The following is a 23,000-nucleotide window of genomic DNA, read 5'->3' as shown; positions in this document are numbered from 1 at the left end:
ATATATATATATATATATATATATATATATATATATATATTGATAAAAGTTGATACGCTGTATAGAAAGACATAGGCAAAGAGACTGTATAAGTTAAAGTGGCATGAAAATTGAAAATCTCTGGCCCTGAGCGAGGAGGCATCGTGTCACCTCAACAGAAAAGGGATGCTGACTCTACCAAATAAGCAGCACTTACTAACTTTCAGGAAGAGAGGCACAGAATGACATAGGAGCTTAACTTCTCAACCGAAAGCTCATCAGAGATTGCCTGTTAGAAAACCCCCTTACATCAGCCTTAAGCAAAGTTGAGCATTCCTGGGTAAAGAATCTACTACTTCGAAATATTTTTCACTGGGGAGACAGAGATCTTGGGATCCCTGTGATACCGAAATAGGTTTAGCTATTTTCCCAAAAAATACTGCAAAGGTTTTTTTTTTTTTATGAAAGGCAAAAGTGTGTATGCATGTACCTTTTAACGTGTACAGGATCAGGAAACTTTTGGGCAGTTTTCAACTCGATGTAAAATGGGAATATCATAAATTTACGTACACATTTATTCAGCTTCACTGAAAAAAAATATATAAGCGTAAAACAGATGAAAGTAAAACAGTGACACAATATAAAAGATTCCATGAACGATCAAGTAAATTAAGAAATATAATGGTAAAATGAAAAAGAGTAAAATATGCAAGAAGGAATAACTGAATAAAACTTATAAAAATGCATATACGGAGCAAATAAATTTTAGGATGTTTTCCAGATAGCCCATTGAAACCAAATTCGGTCTGAAGTGGCCCCGAATCCACTTCTTTTATGGGATCTTCCCATTTTTTTTTTTTTTTTTTTTTTTGCGGGAGGGGTTTCAAATGGCCCTCCTTCGGAAAGTTGTGGTAACAGCGAAAACTTGTTCAACTTTAAAAGCTTTAAGGCGGTCATTTTCCATTGACAAACTTACTGGCTTTACCCACCTGATACTACGGTTCTTTGGCTCTTAGGAACATAAGTTGTTGTCTGATGACTCGATTCGGCGGTCTTGGAGACATTCATGTTTCCGAAATCTGATATAAAAACGAGAAGAGTTTTATAACTTATAATAACTTATAAGAAGACGCCAACACAAACCCGAACATATTAACACACACGCACATAAATATTATATATATATATATATATATATATATATTGGAATATTAAGAAATCATACATACATACATACATACATACACACACACACACACACACATATATATATATATATATATATATATATATATATATATATATATATATATATACATATACATATATATATATATATATATATATATATATATATATATATATATATATATATATATATATATATATATATATATATATATATGAATATTATATATATATATATATATTATTTATGAATATTGCTGAATTGCATTGCTAACTATTAAACCCTTATGGCAGAAATACCAGACAGTAGGGGAAAGAGGATCCCTATAGGCCTACGATTGATAGGAGAGTTTTTGACCTGTAAGTGCCTCATCTTTTCAGAGAGGGGTCTTTATGAGTCTCAAGGGGAAAATCGTGCGGAGGTAGAGAGCTGTCCCTGTCTTAATCCCAAAATTCAATTCACCACCCACTGAGTTAATGACTTTTATGCTGGCCAAGCCTCTTTCATTATTCCCAGGTAAACTTCGCATCCATAGGCTAAAGCAATGCCTCCTACAACAACCCAGACCTCACAAACACAGAGGTCAAGCCATCAAGGCAGTTCAAGACAGATCAGACTAGGAGACAGTAAGACTGTGTAACCTCTGCCCTGACAAACCTGAGAGCTGGGGTGACTTTTGGAACTCACACTTTTTCACACTGCACAGAAGTACCAGTTCCGAGACGTTGCCGCTAACTTGGATGACATCGACACAAGGTTGTGTGTGAATACAAAACCAGGAAGCAACGAAGGTATTGTGCCCCAGCAGGGAAATTGGCTGGCCAGTGCCTTTTCTTTGACTCATTTTTTTTATCTCTCATTTCATTGCTCAAGTAACTTCTTGTCTCGTCAACTTAAATTTTGTATCTACATCCCATGCGTAATTCCTTGACAGTATAACGTAATTCTCACCCCTTGCTAGCAAGTGAGTAGAGTAGAGGATCTCCCTCCAATTCTTGGATTTATTCAGTTATAGAGAGAGGTTCATCTCAGTGTTATTCTTACCTGGAATCGTTTCATTCCAGGATCGTTATCAATGTCGTTACCAGCATAGCTGTGTGTCTGTGTTCCTGTTTGCCTGTAAATTTCTGCCCTACCGGGGCTGATAGAATTATTGCCTAATAGGCTCACAGGCCCACTTGCATGTAGCCAGTATTCATGATTGTAATGCTTATCCATTTCACTCAGTCATTGCTGTTATGTAAATTCCCAACTTACTTTAGTGAAAGTGTCCAGTTTCCTTGGTACATTCTTCCATGTTGTGATTGTAAACAATAAATTACTGTTAAGAAACCCATTTTCACTTGGCTACCTACCACTTCTTTGTTAATTTTGCATTTCTTTAGTTTATGGGCTTATGAGGGTTTTCTTTTAAGGATAAATTACTACTTCCAAGCCAAGCACTCACAACCTCTAAGCCCGTGACAATATATATATATATATATATATATATATATATATATATATATATATATATATATATATATATATATATATATATATATATATATAGAGAGAGATATGGGAAGGGTTTGGTAGTGTATGGTCGATCTTTCTTCAAGTACAATGAAAGTCCTCTTGATAAAAACTTAGCATCATGTAATGTAACATTACATTACATTACATAAGACAACATTACCTCACTGAGTGTGATTACCCCCGTTGTGCAATTTTTCGGATGATTAATAGTTACCCAGTAGTTACCGTGCCAGTTCAAATTCTGTACCATGTCATTTACTGTCTTCAGAACGAGTGAATTAACAGATTTATCTTTTGACTTCCTGGAAACAGGTGTTTGGTGAGATTGAAATTGGGATTTTTATTTATTAATTATTTAGTGTTTTGTGAGTCATTTTAATTCTACGGTCCTGTTCTTGCCAAGTCTCGGCTCAACGGAAAACAGAATATTCATGGTAGATAGAACTTAACCCTAAAGGAAAGTCTGGGAAAAAAAGTATACCTTAGTTTAACCAGACCACTGAGCTGATTAACAGTTCTCCCAGGGCTGGCCCGAAGGTTTAGATTTATTTTACGTGGCTAAGAACCAATTTGTTACCTAGCAACGGGACCTACAGCTTATTGTGGAATCCGAACCACATTATAGCGAGAAATGAATTTCTATCACCAGAAATAAATTCCTCTTATTCTTCATTGGCCGGTCGGAGATTCGAACTCGCGGCCGGCGGAGTGCTAACTGAGAACGGAACCCATCCGCCCAACGAGGAGCCTATTCAATATATAATAAAATAATTAGGAATCAGAAACGCAGGGACTCGGAGCATTTTTTAAGGGGATTGCGTCACTATTGCAGATCCCTCGTATTGCAATGAACTCTAACTCGTAGCCAACAGTAATGTTACCCATTAGCGCACCCGGCGATTATCTTAAGCGACATGGGAAACGTACAGGCCAATGGTCAACTGTACTTTGTGGTTACTGTAGTCAAACAAAACCAGCTGATTGTCAGCAAGACTACTCAAACCACCTTTTGCTCTCAGACCAGTGACATCAGTGCGGGTGACGTACGTTACTTCATTTTATTTGGAACTGAAGGTGAAAAGAAATATATTTCTTCGTTGATATCCGGACAGTTCAGTTTAAATATTTTGAGAAGTGCTTTCTTAATTTCTTATAATGAAGAGGTTGTTTTATTTGGGGATTTTGCAAGCAAAAAGAGCAAAATAATAAGCTTTAAAGAAAAAGACCTTAAACGGCCAACTTTTGCAGTGAATAAAAAGAAATAGAGCGAAAATTCGAAGACATTTATTGTGTGCAGTGAATTAAGAATTAATGAATTATTTGAATGTCATTTTTTTTTCGTGTTAAATCTTAGAACTGAAGCCTTTTAACCACAATAGATTAAGACCTTTTTTCACTTTCTCTTCATTTTTGTTAATGTTTTTGTTGCTAAGGCGGGAGGATCTAGGTTAAACAATGGCCTCAAGGTACTTGGGCCGCTTTCCACTGAATAAAATGATAATTGCTGTATTCCTATTATTTACCCATATCTGCTAAGATATGACTGCTGAATTATTTTTGTCTCAATAAACCTCAAGCGTTACCACAAAACACATGAAAGAAAGGCTATCAAATGAACCCAGCTTCATTCACCCAATTCCTTCATCGGTGAGCATTAAATTATTAAGCTCTTTCCTGTCACGTTAAACTGATCAGAAGTAATCTCTCTTGTCTTCAAAAGGAGCCATGGAACTCCCCATCATATGGACGGCGCTGCTTATGTTCTCTGGAGAGGCCTGGCGAGTGGCGGTATCATCCCGACAAGGGGATTTTGCCTCCCTTAATGGTGAGCGATCGGCTGGGGTTTATGTCACATTCTGGGATGCAACACGAGAGAGAGAGAGAGAGAGAGAGAGAGAGAGAGAGAGAGTGAGTAATGGTAAAGGACAAATAAGAGAGAAATACAGCGAAAAAGACAACATCAGCCAAAGCGAGGAAGAGATAGGGGAGAAATATCGAGATATGGGGCGAAAGGGAAGAGAAAGAGACCCAGGGCATTGGGGAAAACAGTAACAAAAGGAGAGAGGTCTCAGTGTATTTATGGTAACGACGAGAGAGAGAGAGAGAGAGAGAGAGAGAGAGAGAGAGAGAGAGAGAGAGAGGTGACGGGTGAGAGACTATTATGTACTACACCGAAAGTTTAAAGGAGAGGCAGAGTTTATGTGGCTACTGTAGACATGAGATACATAGATTGTTTCACAGAAAAATAAACAAAACCGAAAGAGATCTCACAGTTCTTTGCTTAATTAAGCAGTGCTAAATTCAACGACTGTTCTTAAATATAATATAATTATTTTTTCCTTTCTGAGCAATATAAATTTAAAATTTTTTTTTCTAACGACTAAGGATGTATTTATGGTGTTTGTTAGTAATTTTACTGAAAAGATGAAAGTCGACGCTTTCGGAATAAAAGAGGATGTTTTAAATTGAAACAGTACGATCAAGATCGGATATTAATAGTTAGATATTTAAAAAATAAAGGTAAGGGGTTCAAATTCTAACCTCGTCAAATGGTGGAAGAGATTTTAGTTATTCTAATATTGGCACCCCCTCCCCGCCTCTTTCTTTCTCTCTCTCTCTCTCTCTCTCTCTCTCTCTCTCTCTCTCTCTCTCTCTCTCTCTCTCTCTCTCTCACGTTAACCTTTAATCTGAACTTATATTCGTTATAACTTACTAGCAAAGAAAGAGTATGGGTTCTTTTAAAATAGGCCTCAAACTACCGGGTAAGAAGAGAAAGCGAAGACGATCGATGACGTTTTAAAGTAATGCTTCTCAGTAGAATGGTTAATAGTTCCTCTACCTATTCTTTCACGTACACCGACTTGGATAAAGAGCGCGTTGGAAAGCGTTGCTGCTTTGTTCGCTTGATTTACTCCAGTTTGTAACTTACGGTGCGGGTAGCCACATCTACGCTGGCTTTTTTATCCACATGTACACAAACAGGTGTGTGTTTGGTCGGATTTTGTTGAGAAAGTAGGGCGGGTGAATCAAGGCAGGCATCCCACTGTCAGAAAATATTGGGAAGACACACTGAGCGTCTAAGGAAGACAAGGTTTAACTGTTTGAATGGACTTTGGGCCACCTCTCCTTTGACTGCAGTTTAAAGAAAACAAGTTTAAAGATTTTTCTTAAACAAAAGCATTAACTGGCGGAGTTTTACTCCACTTCAGAATTGCCTTTGTTTATTTTTCTAATAATTTTTCGAAAACAAAAGCATTAACTTATCGGTTCTTACTCCACTCCAGATATTACTTTTGTGTCTAATTTTTTATAATTTTTATGAACAAAAGCATTAACCTACGAGGTTTTACTTTCGCCAAAGATTGCGTTTGTTTAATTTTTAATGATTTTTTTTATAACAATAGCAATAATTGACAAGGTTTTACTCCATGCTAGAGGTTGTTTTTATTTATTTTTTTTTAATGATTCTTTAAACTAAAGATTTAACCGACGGGTTTTTACTCCACGTCAAAGGGTGCCTTTGTTTATTTATTTGACAATTTTTTCAAACAAAAACATTAACTAAGGGGGTTTTACCCCACGGAGAGGTTGCTTTTGTTTATTTTTTAATGATCTAAATATCCATTGATTGAAGGGTTATACTCCATGCCAGAGGTTGCCTTTGTTTACACATTCAATGATTTTTTTTTAACAAAAGCATTACTCCACACCAGAGGTTGCCTTTGATTAATTTTTATGCTTTTGTAAACAAAAGCCTCAACTGACGTGGTTTTAAGCCCCCCAGAGATTGCCCTTGTTTATTTTTTTATGATGTTTTTAAACAAAAGCATTAACTGGTGCGGTTTTACTCCATGCCAGAAGTTGCCTTTGTTTATTTTTGCGATGATTTTTTTAAACAAAAACATTTACTGACGGGGTTTAACTACACTCCAGAGTTGCCTTTGTTTATTTTTTATGATTTTTTTTTTTAAACAAAAGCATTAACTGATGGGGTTTTACTCCATGCCAGAAGTTGCCTTTCTTTATTTTTTCAATGAGTTTTTTAAATAAGACCATTAATGTACAGGGCTTTACTCCGCACCAGAAGTTGACTTTGTTTATTTTTTAAATTATTTTTGTAAACAAAAGCATTAACTGACGGGGTTTTAATCCACGCCAGGAGTTGCCTTTGTTTATTTTTTCAATGATTTTTGTAAACAAAAGCATTAACTGACGGGGTTTTACTCCACGCTAGAGGTTGCCTTTGTTTATTTAAAAAAAAGACGTTGTTTAAACAAAAGGTTTAACTGACAGGGTTTTACTTTTGCCAGAGGTTGCCTTTGTTTATTTTTTAATTATTTTTTTAAACCAAGGCATTAACCGACGGGGTTTTACTCCACCCCAGAGTTACCTTTGTTAATTTTATAATTATTTTTTTTTAAACAAAAGCATTAACTTATGGAGTTTAACTCCACGCCAGAAGTTGCCTTTGTTTACTTTTTCAAAAAAAATTTTAAAACAAAAGCATTAACTTTCGGGTTTTACTCCACGCCAGAGGTTGCCTTTATTTGCCTCTTTAATATTTTTTTTTTTTTTTAAACCAAAGCATCAACTGACCGGGTTTTACCCCATGCCATTGGTTGCCTTTGTTTGCATTTGTAACAATATTTTTTAAACAAAAGCATTAACTGATGGAGTTTCACTCCACGCCACAGTCTGTCTTTGTTTACTTTTTAATAACTTTTTTTAAACAAAAGTATTAGCTTACGATGTTTTACTTCACACCAGAAGCTGCCTTTGTTTATTTTTATAATAGATTTTTAAGCAAAAGCATTAACTGGCGGGGTTTTATTCCACGCCGGAGATTGCCTTTGTTTGCTTTTTTAATATTTTTTTTAACAAAAGCATTAACTGACGGTTTTACTCCACGCTAGGTTTGCCTTTGTTTATTTAAAAAGTTTTTTTAAACAAAAGCATCAACTGACGGGGTTGTACTCCACGCCAGAATTTGACTTTGTTTATTTTTTTAATACAGTTTATTTTCTCAACAATTTTGTTTTAAACAAAAGCATTAAGTGACGGGGTTTACTCCACGCTAGAGATTGCCTTGTCTATTTTTTTATGATTTTTTTTAAGCAAAAGTATTAACTGACGGGGTTTTACTCCACGCCAGAAATTGCCATTGTTTACTTTTTTTAATGATTTTTAATCTGTTGGAATGAACTGTTTGTTTAGTGTAGGTGGGTAAGAATAAATGGAAAAGTGAAAAATCTGGATAAAATTAGAAGTGGTACAAAGGGTTGGCGTGTCTGTACCAGACGGATAAGTTTGGTCTTGCGGAAAGAAGTGAAGGACGATAGGCTAGTGAATAAAAGTGTATAAGTTGTTAATATTCAGAGGAAAGGTTAGCATGACCCAAAAAAGTGCTGGATAGACGGAATAGAGGATATATCGGAACGGAAGAGCCATAATACTTGGAAAGAGCAAGAATGCTTGAAAGAATGAAGTGAAAAGTGCTATGCATGAAGGATGTTCAACACACACTGGTGACCCTTCTGTGTAAGGTTGCACGCGGCTGTAGCTGGGGAAGTTATCTGCCTATGGAGTTCAACTATGATTCAGTAACTCAAGTCTGAATGTGGTAATAACCATCGTCTTGTTTTTTCCCACGAGCCAAGAAGTGTGTCTGTATGTTAAGTGTGTTTGTAACTCTGTGTCTACAATACTTGTGCATTTAGTATGCACAGCGATGGCACGACCTGCATGTACACATGCTCATATATATATATATATATATATATATATATATATATATATATATATATATATATATATATATATATATATATATATATATATATATATATATATATATATATATATATATATATATATATATATATATATATATATATATATATATATATATATATATATATATATTTATTTTTTTCCTATGATTTAGTTTGAAATATTCTCTCTGAGACAGGTAGCAACAATTTAAGGTAATTTAGCCTTGTGATTCTGACTTCGTGGGTCCAGGAAAACATAAAAAAGAGGAAAACAAAGGGGAATTTTTATTACGTAAGGCTCTTGTTACTGAGGCCGTAAAACACGTGGGCAAACTTGCAGGAGTGTATTTACATAAATAACGTTAGTATGGGAAGAGGAATGCTAGTAGATTATTGATCCTGGAGGGGATTCCTATGGGATGAATGAAACTGGGGAATTCCAGACACAGTCCAAGAAGCTTCCACGATAGGGTCCTTAAGGCAGAGATGACTTGCGATTTCCGAGGGCGAGTTTCTCCATGTGTTAGGATGCAAGGGGGCTTCAGTAAAGGGCAAGGCGATGGGGATTCAACTCCAAGCAAATGGAGTCAGTCATCGGTCCGCTAGCATCCAAGGGAACACGTAGGTGGTGGCCGGAGTTCACAGAGGAAAAGTATACTTTAAAGGCCACGTGGTTTAGGAGCCAAGGGCTTGGCCGAGATTCGGGGACTTCTTCACTCCCTATCTTCCAGCGTGCGTGTGAGGCCGAGGCCTCGTGGTTTTCTGCTTTTATCTCCCCCTATGGGGCAGGGCACTTCCAGCATATAGGGGTTGAATCATTTTCAGCTGATGCCCGCAGGGGGTTTTTGCCTGTAAGAAACGACCAGACAGAAATCACTTTTGCCTCGAAGAAAGATCTGCTTAAAGGAGTGGCCTTAATCTGTTTTAAACCTTGTATTCTGACCGTGCGAAGTCGATAGACAGATGTGTCTATCGATCGAGCGGCTTGCAGTAAATGAAAACAACAAAACAAACAACAACAAAAAAAGGGGGAGGCAATTTGCTAGCGAGTTCTTGCTAATCATAATAATATATATATACTATTCGCCAAAAAGGTTGTCACATCCATTTTTAGACGAGCAATTTTGAATAGAATGGTCTGTTCACAAAATTGATAGTAGTCTTGTGCTACAGAAAAACTTCCCATGGATAAAGACAGTTTCATGAATTAGGAAACAAAATTACGCTTTAAAATTCAATGCAAAGGACACAATAGTCGCAAACAAACCAATATGCACTAAAATTAGCAGGAAAAAAGTAATGTTCACTTCCTTTCATATTTCACATCTGAACCTTTTCCTCAGATATATCAGCAAGTCAAACAAATGTATATAAATTACAATAACCTTTATTTACATATCTACAGAGTCAATAGCGGGTATGACCTCCACGAGCAGAAATAACACCCACAAGGCGGCGTGGCATGCTGTCCACCAGCTGTACAAGGTTCTCAGCAGGTATCCTGTCCCATTCTTCCAAGAGAGCCTGACCCAGTTCTCTAAGGGTAGATGGCTGGTTGTTCCTTTGTCTAATTGCATGGCCCAATTGATCCCATAAATGCTCTATGGTGTTGAGATCTGGGCTCAGTGCAGGCTGCCTCAGGACGTTCACATCCTGTCCTTCAAGGTAAGTAGTCACCACACGTGCTCGATGGGCAGGGGCATTGTCGTCATGGTACCTGAAATTACTGGCAAACAAACCACGAGCCCATGGAAGAAGGTTCCAATCCAGCAACATTCTGTACACGTCATCAGTCACATTTTGATCCAGAATGACAAGCTGACTCTTGCCATCTGCACAAATGGCACCCCACACATGGACAGATCCACCACCTCCAGCAACTCGAGCTTGTGCACACTCGTCCCTGAGACGTTCTCCAGCCTGTCTGCATACGCGTCTCCTAGTATCTACCGGAAACAGCAGAAATCTAGACTCATCTCCAAAAACCACTTGGTGACAGAGTGTTGTGCAGTCAGGTTCCGGTGTTGACAGACCCAAGCCAGATGGTCTCTTTTATGTCTGGGGGTGAGCTTTGGCCTCAGCACATATACGGGCTCTGTAACCCAACGGTACCAATCTGCGATTCACTGTTCTGGTACTGGCCTGGTACTTACCTTGAGGTACCGGATGTGAACGTCCTGAGGCGCCTGCACTGTGCCCAGATCTCAACCCACAGAACATTTATGGGATCAATTGGGCCGTGCAATTAAACAAAGGGACAACCAGCCATCTACCCTTACAGAATTAGATCAGACTCTCTTGGAAGAATGGGACAGGATACCTGCTGAGAACCTTGTAGAGCTGGTGGACAGCATGCCAAGCCAGCTGGTGGGCGTTATTGCTGCTCGTGGAGGCTCGTGGAGGTCATACCCTCTACTAACTCTGTAGATATGTAAATAAAGGTTATTGTAATTTATGTGCATGTGTTTGACTTGCTGATATGTCCTGAGAAAAAGGTTCAGATGTGAAATATGAAAGGAAGTAAACATTACTGTTTTCCTGCTAATTTTAGTTCATATTGGTTTGTTTGCGACTAATGTGTCCTTGGTATTGAATTTTAAAGTGTAATTTCTTTCCTACTACCAATTTTGTGAACAGACCATTCTATTCCAAATTGTCTAAAAATGCATGTGATAATCTTTTTGACGAATCATATATATATATATATATATATATATATATATATATATATATATATATATATATATATATATATATATATATATATATATGTGTGTGTGTGTGTGTGTGTGTGTGTGTGTGTGTGTGCATTTATAAACTTTGCAACTTGGGTATTGTAGGTTGTGTCCTTGAATCACTTCCACTTTTCTTAATATTGCCCCTATGGCTCTCTTCACGTCCCATATCCTTTGTATTACAAACAATTATACTACATTTACTTTTGACACTCTTATTTGTGTTTAGATTTTTTATGATTCCTTTAACTTTTATCAATTTTAGCTGAAGTGAGAAGTAAAATGATGAATCCTAAACATGCTTTCCATCTTCACATAGGATTGCAAATATGCTTAGACAAAATGAATGTTACTAAATAAATTTTCTTTTACCCTTCTGCCTTACATTTCCAGGTAAGTCTGTGATCCGAAACACCATTAGGAGAGAGGCAGATAGCCCATCGTGGTCTGCGAGTAACATTAAGTCTCCGCTCTATGAGACAATAGGAACGTCGAATAGGCTTCAGAATGAGTCGGAGTGGAGCAATGTCGGCGAAAAGGCCGAGGGAGCATTAGGGGGAGATTTGCCCCAAATGAACGGGACGGGAATCGAAGGAACAGGAAGAAGGCGAGGAAGAAGGAAGAGGACGTCGAACATTTTCGGAAGAGAGGAGGGGGACTGGGGAGTGGAAAGAGAAGGATGGGATGGAGGCATGGTAAGTTCATTTCTCCTGTTGTGATTGTTGACGATTTTTATATGAGAAATATGACGAAAGCATTGTTCATGAAGGGATGAAGTCACTGATATGGGCGAATAAATGGGTCAGAGAATTTATGGCAACAAATTCCTCAAGTTAATAAAAAGATATTGCAGTGCATAAAGACGTATAAAGATTTGAATACGTAATTAATATTTCCCTTACGATACGAAAAACTCCACCCCCCTTTTCGCTTAAAGAACGGCAACATTCTCACATGGAAACGCTTTTGCTCACGTCAGCAGCTGATGCAAGGAACGCGCACTAAAGAAAGATGAAAAATTGGATTTTTATGCAATCCTTGCAAATGCATGTGTTGTGTTTTGCTAAACATTTCTGCCACTGGAAAGAAAAATAAATAACCGCTCTCTGAACCAGAAATCCACTCATATTTTGCGCCTTTTGAGAGCACAGATAAAGCGAGCTGCGAGAGAATGAATTGAATGCGAGAGATAGAGGTCACGCTGACAGCATGTTTATGAATAATTTCATATTGAAAACTGCAGCTTTATAAATAGGTATTATTATGTTATTATGATTCAAAATGACTCACATTCATACGGAACCAGTCAAAAAGGCATTGGCGTGCAAAGCAAACTTTCCGGGAATGGAATACCTATCATTGAAAAAGAGTAAACTTGGGATGGAAAGAATTAAATGTGAATAAATTAACAAACAGAGAAAAATTTGAATGTAAGGCCAGCAGTGCGTTTCAGGTAAATACAGTCCATGATGCCTGGTGCTTTAAAGTAGTATTACAACTCCTTATTAACAAAAGGGTATTGGCATCAATAATATTGCCGGGAAAACGATCCCCCACTTTGTCAGTCAAAAAGAATAAATATGCGAGGTACAGAATGCGGACGCTGATGTTCCGAGAAGCGAATAGCACATACTAATTCTTAAAGCGCAGGTACAAAAGGCACTGATGGTATTCTTTCGAAGACTGAATTTCAAGTCAATGGCCCCTACGGGCTTGTTCCATATGAATAGGGTTCACCTTCTGAATAATAATAATAATAATAATAATAATAATAATAATAATAATAATAATAACGAGAAGAAGAAGAAGAAGAAGAAAGTATCACTCACTGATGTCGCAGTACCATGGGATACCAGAGTAGATGAGAAAGAAAGAGAAAAAATTTATAGGTATCAGGACTGAAAACAGAAATAAGAAGGATATGGAATATGCCAGTGGAAATTGTACCCATAATCATAGGAACTCTAGGCGCGATCCCAAGACCCCTGAAAAGAAACTTGGAAAAACTAGATGCCGAAGTAGTTCCAGGACTCAAGCAGAAGAGCGTTCAATTAGGTACAGCACACATAGTGAGAAAAGTGATGGACTCCTAAGGAGGCAAGATGCAACCCGGAAACCCCACACTATAAATACCACCCAGTCGAATAGGATGGTTGTGATAGAAAGAAAAAAACAATACTCTTCTAAAGGAAGACAAAATTTATAATATCCAAGCATGGTCCAAATTATAATCACCATCATTACTAAAACGAAAACTTTCACTTCGAGAAATCGTGCCAAAAATATCTAGATCCCGGGAGGCTGCTAACTAACATCCAAACACAACAGTATACAGTAACGATAAAACAAAAGCATAAGGTTTTTAAGCCATTAGCAATGTAGGTAAAGAAAAACCTTAAGAAGAGTACCTAGTATTTTGTCATCATTAGGTGATAGATTCGTTAAATGTGACAAAGAAAACTTGTAACAAAGCCAACCCCAAATATTGTTAGTATTCAGAATCCAGATGCTAACATCAACAAGACTTATAAATGAGGCAGAAAGAGTAAATCCTCATTCTCCTCCCCCCCTAACAATCCCATACAACTGCCTCGCCAATGAGGTTTTTTGTTTCATTTTTGCGTGCAAAAATTGTAGCTATGGTCAATTAATTTATCATTGCTACTAACGCATACATAAAGTAATTTCAAAATAGTGATGGTGTGCTTTGCATGATCTTAAATTTCTGTTCGTTTCTGTTGGCATTAACAATGAAAGACAGTTATTTTGTAACGTAGACCGTATAAATCACAAAACATTTCATGCAGCTACAACGCTTTCTTTCTTTCTCACTTTCCACACACAGACACACGCATGTAATCATGTTTCTGTGTATGAGTATGTATGCACTCATATAGATATATGTATAATTTGTAACTGAATATATATGTATATATATATATATATATATATATATATATATATATATATATATATATATATATATATATATATATATATATATATATATATATATATATATATACGGGTACGGGTTTGAAACCTACCCTGCTATCTAAGTTGGGTCAAATGATGGCCACGTGCCAAATTTTGTCTAGTTCAGTCAAGCGGTTCAGATTTCTGACATACATACACATAAAGTTACAAACATACATACAAACAAACAAACATACAAACATTCACTTTCATATGTAAGATATATATATATATATATATATATATATATATATATATATATATATGTGTGTGTGTGTGTGTATATATATATGTATATGTATATATATATATATATATATATATTTATATATACTGTATATATCATGTATATATATACATACACACACACACACACACACACACACACACATATATATATATATATATATATATATATATATATTTTATATATATATATATATATATATATATATATATATATATATATATATATATATATATATATATATATATATCTTATATATAAAAGTGAATGTTTTTATGTTTGTTTGTATGTATGTTTGTAAATTTGTGTGTATGTATGTCAGAAATCTGAACTGCTTGACCGATCTAGACAAAATTTGGCATGTGGCCATCATTTAACCCAACTTAGATAGCAGAGTAGGTTTCAAACCCGTACCCACTTCCTTCCCCTTCCCGCATCACCCTTCCCCCTTTCCTTTATAACTTATGTGGTAAATAAACTGTATGGGTTTATCATACCTCATTTCATGTACTCGATTCCATAGAACTATAATATTGAAAATGCTTTTTCTTTCCTGTGATTAATAATTCTGTATCAAGGTTTAGACATTCACCACAGTAATACCTGGATAAATGGGACAGTCACCACAGTAATGTCTGGATAAAATGGACAGTCACCACAGTAATACCTGGATAAGAGGGACAGTCACCACAGTAATACCTGGATAAGAGGGACAGTCAGAACTGTAATACCTGGATAAAAGGGACAGACAGTACAGTAATGTCTGGATAAATGGGACAGTGACCTCAGTAATATCTGGGGAACAGTCACCACAGTAATGTCTGGACAAAATGGACAGTCACCACAGTAATATCTGGATAAAAGGGACATTCAGCACTGTAATACCCGGATAAAAGGGATAGACAGTATAGTAATATCTGGATAAATGGGACAGTCACCACAGTAATACATGGATAAAAGGGACAGTCACCACAGTAATGTTTGGATAAAAGGGACAGCCAGCATAGTAACACCTGGGTAAGAGGGACAGTCAGCATAGTAATACCTGGATGAATGGGACAGTCAGCACAGTAATACATGGATAATTGGGAGAGTCCCCACAGTAATACCTGGATAAAAGGGACTGTCAGTACAGTAATACTTGGATAATTGGGACAGTCAGCACAGTCATACATGGATAGATGGGACAGTCATCACAGTAATGTCTGGATAAATGGGACAGTCAGCACAGTAATACTTGGATAAAAGGGACAGTTAGTACAGTAATTTCTGGATAAAAGGGACAGCCACCACAGTAATATCTGGATAAATGGAGCAGTCAGAACAGTAATGGTTGGGTAAAAGGGACAGTCAGCACAGTAATTCATGGATAAATGGGACTGTCAGCAAGAGGAGGTGCAGGAAAATTTTTCCGAGTCCTTCAGAGTTTTCCCAGGCAGCACCGGGATTGGTCAGCTAGTATATATCTATCTATATATATGTGTGTGTGTGTATAATATATGTAAATATATGGAAAATTATTGTTATTCATCCTATAAAGAAAGAGAGAAAGAGTAAGAGAAGATAAGCTGGGATTTACAAATAGATTTTAAGTTTATTTTTGTTTGCAGAGGTGAAGTGTGGGTGTAAAAAAATTGAAGATGTTGGAATACATTATGCTCACACTTTTACCCCTTGTTTGTTGGAATTCGTACGAGTTTCTTGAAAACCTTAACCACATAGCATATTCAAATTCATTATAGTATCTCACAGATTGACCTTTTTATTAACTACCAGCATATGAAAGTAATGTCATGAGATTCTAACTCTACGTGGCAGTAGTCCCCTCAACTTCAATATCCTGAGAAACCTCACGTTTTTGGCAGGATGGTCAATGGAACCCCGAAACAATGGCATCTAGTGGTCAAAATTGCCATTTATTTTGCAAATCATCAGGAAATGTGGACAGCGCAGCCGTCAAAGTGGAGATTATGGAAGTCCAGGAGGAAGACGAGGACAAGGCGGTGGCCTGTTTGGAGGACATTTCGGAGGAAAGCTCGGAGGTGGACCAGTAGGCCGCGGAAGAGGCCAGAGTGGTGGGTTGGTCAGAGGACTTTTCGGAGGACGTGGAAGAGGTGGTTCAAGAGGCCGAGGTGGAGGCCAAAGTGATGGGGTATTTGGAGGACTTTTTAGAGGTAAATTTAGAGGTGGATCAAGAAATCGAGGAAGAGGACAAGGTGGAGGCCTACTTGGGGGAATATTCGGAGGTAGAGGTGGAGACAGTCTAGGAAGTCGTGGACGAGGACAAAGTGGTGGGTTATTTGGAGGACTTTTTGGAGGATTAGAGGGAAGTGGAGGAAGAGCTAATGGAGGGATTTTTGAAACGCTCATTGGATGGAAATTTGGAGGAGGCAGAGAAAGAATGATACCACACGACCCCATGGATTCAGACGGCTATGGTGAAATGAGTTCGGTAAATTATGGTGCTCCTAATTCAGGAAGTTATGGTAGCTTGAATTCAGGAGGCCACGACTACGTTGATGGAGGATACGAACAAGGTGGAAACAGTATAGAAGGATTTTTCGATAGGTTCATGAGAAAATACATGATTGGATGGTAATTTCTGTGGAGCTCAAATTCTTCAGGAAATCGATAATCGATATGAAACCAAAGTACAATATATTATATTTGACCATTTGATTCATTTGAAACCTACATATGTTTTCGGTAATTCCTACACCTTAGCATTTAGTAAATTAGTATCATTCATAAAAGTCCCAGTCAGACAGGTGTTCTGTTCTGGAGGAGAAACCAGGCTTCTAAACATTTAAGGAAGAGAAAGGGTTTTGGCCGTTGAAGATAAATGTTTACAAAGTATAATTACAACGAGGATGCTATACAGTATATTTGAGGACTTGAATACGTGAAAAATGGAATTAGGGTACGTGAATGAGGCGTGATAATATATGGCGAGTGGAAAAAATAAACAAACAAAAGATTATGGATGACCGTATTGCTAAATGGAATTGCTTTTACATTTCAAACATGCCAGAATATGCTAAGAAGTAAAAGATGGTGACGGAGTGTGTGATGAGATGCTGGTATCCTGGTGATGGGGTTTCATTTCCTAAGATTAAAATACAGCTGCTTAATCTTATTTTTACCTATTTTTATGAATTACTGAAATAGTCCGTGAATGTTGTATTGACCCTATTTCTCCCCTTCCTATGTTTGTATTTTTTGTGAATTATCTTACCCGTTATTACAATTTGCTAACACTTATATATATATATATATATATATATATATATATATATATATATATATATACATATACATACATACATACATACATATGTATATTGTATATACATATATATATACATACAAATACATACATATACTATATATATGTGTATATCTATAAATATAAAAATGAATGCTTATATATTTGTTTGGGTTCTATAGAAATCCGAACAGCTTGACAGACAGATAAAATCTGCACACGGCCTCTATGTCACTCCAGAAAGGTTTTTAACGCAAAATAAAACCCCTATCCCATGACAAACATACAAACATGGACAAAGCAAATGAAATTTTCCTTTTTACGCCACCTTTTCCTTTAGTTTTCTGGGTTTATTCTCATTTTTCACCTGACGCGTCACCTTTCTTCTGGCGCTGCCAGAAGTATGATTAACCTACAACAATAAATCCCCAATAACATACATTTTTTATCAGAATTTATGTGAATTTTTATCATATTTTATGACAATTATTAATATAAGTGTTAAACATATACGTCACCGCTTGGTTATATTGCTAAATTAAATACTTTTGGCTTTGTTACAAAACATATTTCATGGCTATAAAGAAATGAACCCAAACCAGCAGGTCCAAAGATTTTTTTTTCAGTTGTCGTCCTCATTCATGCATGCGTAGTAGCTGCTAGCTCAACACGACGTTCTAGATGTATGATGACAGTAATCCTTTTTCTTTATTGGCTCAAATGCGAATTTTCTCATTAATTCAATCGTTTCTTCTTCGTTTTTACCTTCGGAATTCGTTATAGCGACTACTTCGTAGCATCACGATGGCGTATATTGTTGTAAATTCGTTTTAAATGAGGTTTATGGGGTGTTTTAGCAACAACACTGCACTACATACCTAATGCTGGTAGGCTCAGTCTGCCACACCAAGCATGGAAAAAATTTCCACACTCTTTTTAGGGGTTTGTTGTGATCAGATATTTTTAATATATTTTCTTATATTATATGGTTCATTGACCTACTGTATATTCTCGGTCATTTGCATATTTTATATATATATATATTTATATATATATATATAACATATATATATATATATATATATATATATATATATATATATATATATATAATAATAATAATAATAATAATGACTGAATAAAGAGCCATCAAAGAATGGATGTTTACGCTGAATCATGAAGAAGCAGAATTCGATCAAACGATGTCTCGATTGACATGTCGAATGCATACAACAACAAGTAACCGCTTTAGGTTTCCATCTAATTAATGTAACTTAAATCTGTTTAGAATTGTTTTAATAAATTTAAAAAGTGATTGTGAATAACTTGATGAGGATGTTTAAGGGAAATGCTCTCTAGACTGTGAAGGAAAGTATATATTGTTTTATATACGTGGGATTTTACCAATGGTTGAATGAATTTAAAATTTAGGCGAGCGTGGAAGTCAGTGATGTGGAAATGTGGCAGCACTGGGTCCGTCTGTTGTTGCACAAGAGACAGACCTTCTCCCCTCAAACACACACACACACACACACACACAAACACACAGACACACCTAAGTGCAGATTGTAGAAATACAATATTTTTTATTTATTGCCTTTGTTCAGTGGAGATGCTTTTTATTCTCTTCTGATAGCGGTACATAACTTCCCCTCCCCCTTCCCTTCCCCTCTTTCTTACCCTTACCCTCCCCTCCCCCTTCCCTTTTCCCTCCATTCTTTCCCCCTCCCCTCCCCTCCCCCTTTCTCTTCCTCCTCACCTCCTCCTTTCCCTTCCTCCTCCCCTCCTCTTCCTCTTTCCTTTCCCCTTCACACTTCCCCCTCTCCCTTCTCCCTTCCCTCTTTCCTCCCCCTCCCCCTACCCGTAGACTGTCATTCAGAGTTTTTCCAGGCATAGACGGGTTGGTCAGCTAGTATATATATATATATATATATATATATATATATATATATATATATATATATATATATATATATAATGAAGTAGATTTAAATTTGAATCGTGATCAATAATGACCACTACAGTTGAAGATCAACAACAAATATAAAGAAGACAGCCACTGAACATGAATTTTTAACCAATTCGCGTTCGAAACTCCGACATGAATAGCTTGCGATTGCTATAATGATATCTGCCTGCATGCGTAAATGCGCTCGCTTCCGCCTCCCGTGTTTGTGTGTCAGAAAGTTGGGAATAACAAGCGCAGTCTTCAAAGCGTCAGCTGGAAGCAGTAAATGAACAAGACAATGGCGAAGTTTCAGAGTAATTGCATATGTGTTAGCACGAGTTGGAGTCCATGTTTTGACGACACTGAACACAGCATGTGGGCGGCGAGGAACAATGCGGATCTGACCTTCAGCTTCGTTTGACAGGCACGAAAATGTGAGTAAAATGACGGAAATAAAAGTGACTGCGGATGCTGGGACCGCCATCTTTAAGAAAGGAGCCCGGTGGGGGTGTCACTGTACGTCACTTTCCTGTGTCGTCAGTTGGGTTTCATTTTAGCGTTTTGATTGACATTTACTGTTATTATTTCTATTTAATGCTCGTAATTTTATCTGCTTTTAAGTTTAGTAATAGGTATTACTTGGTCTCATTTATTTTCTCTTACCAGTACTTTTGGGATTAATACTCCGAGGTTGTGGCGTTTCGACTTGTTTCATACGAATGTATAATAATAATAATAATAATAATAATAATAATAATAATAATAATAATAATAATAATAATAATAATAAGCAATCTCTTCCGACTTCTGCCTATTAGGCCTTCAATACCATGTCGGCTTTGATATGAAATTACTTCGAAGACCTTTGTAGAAATTTGATCTTAAACAGCTTCCCCACTTTTTTTCCTCAATCAAGAAACTCATTTTACTTCCATTAAGAACAAACGACTACCCGGCACCTCTAAATTTTCCAATTTGGTCTCCCCAGACACCTTTCGCCCTTCCGTAAGTTTTGCATATGCCCGACTACCTATACACATTATGTTCTCTCTCTCTCTCTCTCTCTCTCTCTCTCTCTCTCTCTCTCTCTCTCTCTCTCTAGTGTACATATATATATATGTATATATATATATATATATATATATATATATATATATATATATATATATATATATATATATGTATGTATGTATATGTATGTATGCATATATACACACATATATGTATATGGGAATATGTATATATATATATATATATATATATATATATATATATATATATATATATATATATATATATAATGTCACTAATTTTTAACTGTACAGTCAGTTGGAACATAGATTACATTCAACTTATCTACTCAATCAATCAGTCAGACACAAAAACGCACAGAGACATTATATATATATATATATATATATATATATATATATATATATATATATATATATATATATATATATATAGTTCCTTGTTGGTCGAGTCAGTAGAGTTCTCGGCTAGCACTCTGCTAGGCCCGAGTTCGAGTCTCCGACCGGCCAGTGAAAAATTAGAGGAATTTATTTCTGGTGATAGAAATTCATTTCTCCGTATAATGTGGTTCGGATTCCACAATAAGCTGTAGGTCCCGTTGCTAGGTAGCAAATTGGTTCTAAGCCACGTAAAATAAGTCCAATCCTTCGGGCCAGCCCTAGGAGAGCTGTTAATCAGCTCAGTGGTCTGGTTAAACTAAGGTATACGTAACTTTTTTTTACATATATATATATATATATATATATATATATATATATATATATATATATATATACAGAGTATATATACATATATATATGTATACTTTATATATATATATATATATATATATATATATATATATATATATATATATATATATATATACATATACGTATAAAGAGAGGGAGGTAGGAATAAAATCTACGTCACACGTCAACTGATTTATACCAAATAAATTTTTTTAAAGAATACAAATACTTTGTAAAGTTTTGATTGAGTGTTACAGAGCGAGATTCCTTTGAACTAAGGCAAAAAAGTAAAATATGTTTTTGCTGTAATTATTTTTTTGCTTTGTCAGCGGAGAATTCCATTGTATAAAAGCAATCATCAGATTTAACAACACAACAGCCGACGCTGGAAATGCAAATACTGCGCATTTTAAGAGAAAGAACATATTTGGGATGAAATCTTCATTGTGCAAAATGCACCCTCTCTCCTTACAGAATGTAATTAGTTTTATCTATAATGTGACAGACATGTGCATGAACTTATTTGATGAAGACAAATGACAAATGGATAGTGTCTTTTTTACTAAAGTGACCAAAAGTTGACGTTAATGGAAGCCCCAATATTGTTTTAACTGTATTCTCTGCGTTTTAATAGAATTGTTTTTACAAGCCTTAAGGCCTCTACATTTTAAATGTTCTAGTGCCGAATGAGAATATATTAACTTCCCTGATGTTGAATAAATCCGTCAAATTCCAAATTCAAAGAGAATTATTTGTAACGTGCCTGGTGTAGAACGTGTTGTCATTCACTGAATGATATTCAAAATGCATTGGGAACATAAGTTGCCTTACCCGTACAGCGAAAACAAATCACATGAAACATGAGGCTGTGGTAATTTTAGAACTTCGCAGAACTGCGTACGCATATCCCTAAGGTTCGTCACTGTTTCGCAGTTCCTTCGCACATCTATGTTATCTTAAATCTTTGGTAATTTCTTTTGACGGCTAGCAGTAGGCAAAAGGTGGTCTGTCTGACAATTCCAGCTCTGAGCTTAATTTTCCTTTATTTCTGATTTATTTCTGACTGCTTTCCAGTTTGTACTTCTGTCAGTAAGTGGCTGGGTTCTACACTCACTTAGGTTTGTGTATTGTAAATATTTATTGTTTTGAGAACTATTTTCTATTCTGTAAGTTTTATGAATGATTCTTTCTGCTAGACTCTCGAAAGCTAGTACTTCCGTTTGATAAAACTTTGAAGACTAGCATCTTGGATACTCTTTCTTGTCGAAGTTTATGCTGACAATCTTAATTCTCAGCCTTTATGAAAATGAATTGTTTTAATCATTATACCTTTGAAATTCATTCCTAAATTTCTCAGATTGTAGATGTTTTCATCTTCAGATTTTTGAAGTGAAATGATTTTATTTATCAGTCTTTGTGCACTGATCGTTCTTATTTTCAGGCTTGTGCAAATCAGCATATCCAGTACTTACAGTTTTAATGTACCTGACTTTGAAATCAAAAACCAAATATTCACAAGTACATCAAGATATTTACGAGGTTGTTGGAATAAATGTAATACATTAGTATATTCAAACAGTACGGTAATGTCTGTGACTACTACCCTGTT

At 36.1% G+C, this 23,000-nt stretch overlaps 1 protein-coding gene across 1 annotated transcript; it reads left to right on the top strand.

The window, feature by feature from the left end:
* The first annotated feature begins 13,053 nt into the window (after positions 1–13,053).
* Positions 13,054–17,014, top strand: LOC136851799 (uncharacterized). The gene is made up of 2 exons (XM_067126111.1): positions 13,054–13,247; positions 16,351–17,014. Exons 1-2 carry the CDS (start codon positions 13,054–13,056, stop codon positions 17,012–17,014), a joined length of 858 nt encoding a protein of 285 aa, XP_066982212.1.
* Positions 17,015–23,000: the final 5,986 nt, after the last annotated feature.

Source organism: Macrobrachium rosenbergii, chromosome 24 (assembly GCF_040412425.1).
Source record: "Macrobrachium rosenbergii isolate ZJJX-2024 chromosome 24, ASM4041242v1, whole genome shotgun sequence".
Lineage (NCBI taxonomy): Eukaryota > Metazoa > Arthropoda > Malacostraca > Decapoda > Palaemonidae > Macrobrachium > Macrobrachium rosenbergii.
Note: the sequence above shows the minus strand (reverse complement) of the source record. Positions and strands in the feature narration are given on the sequence as shown.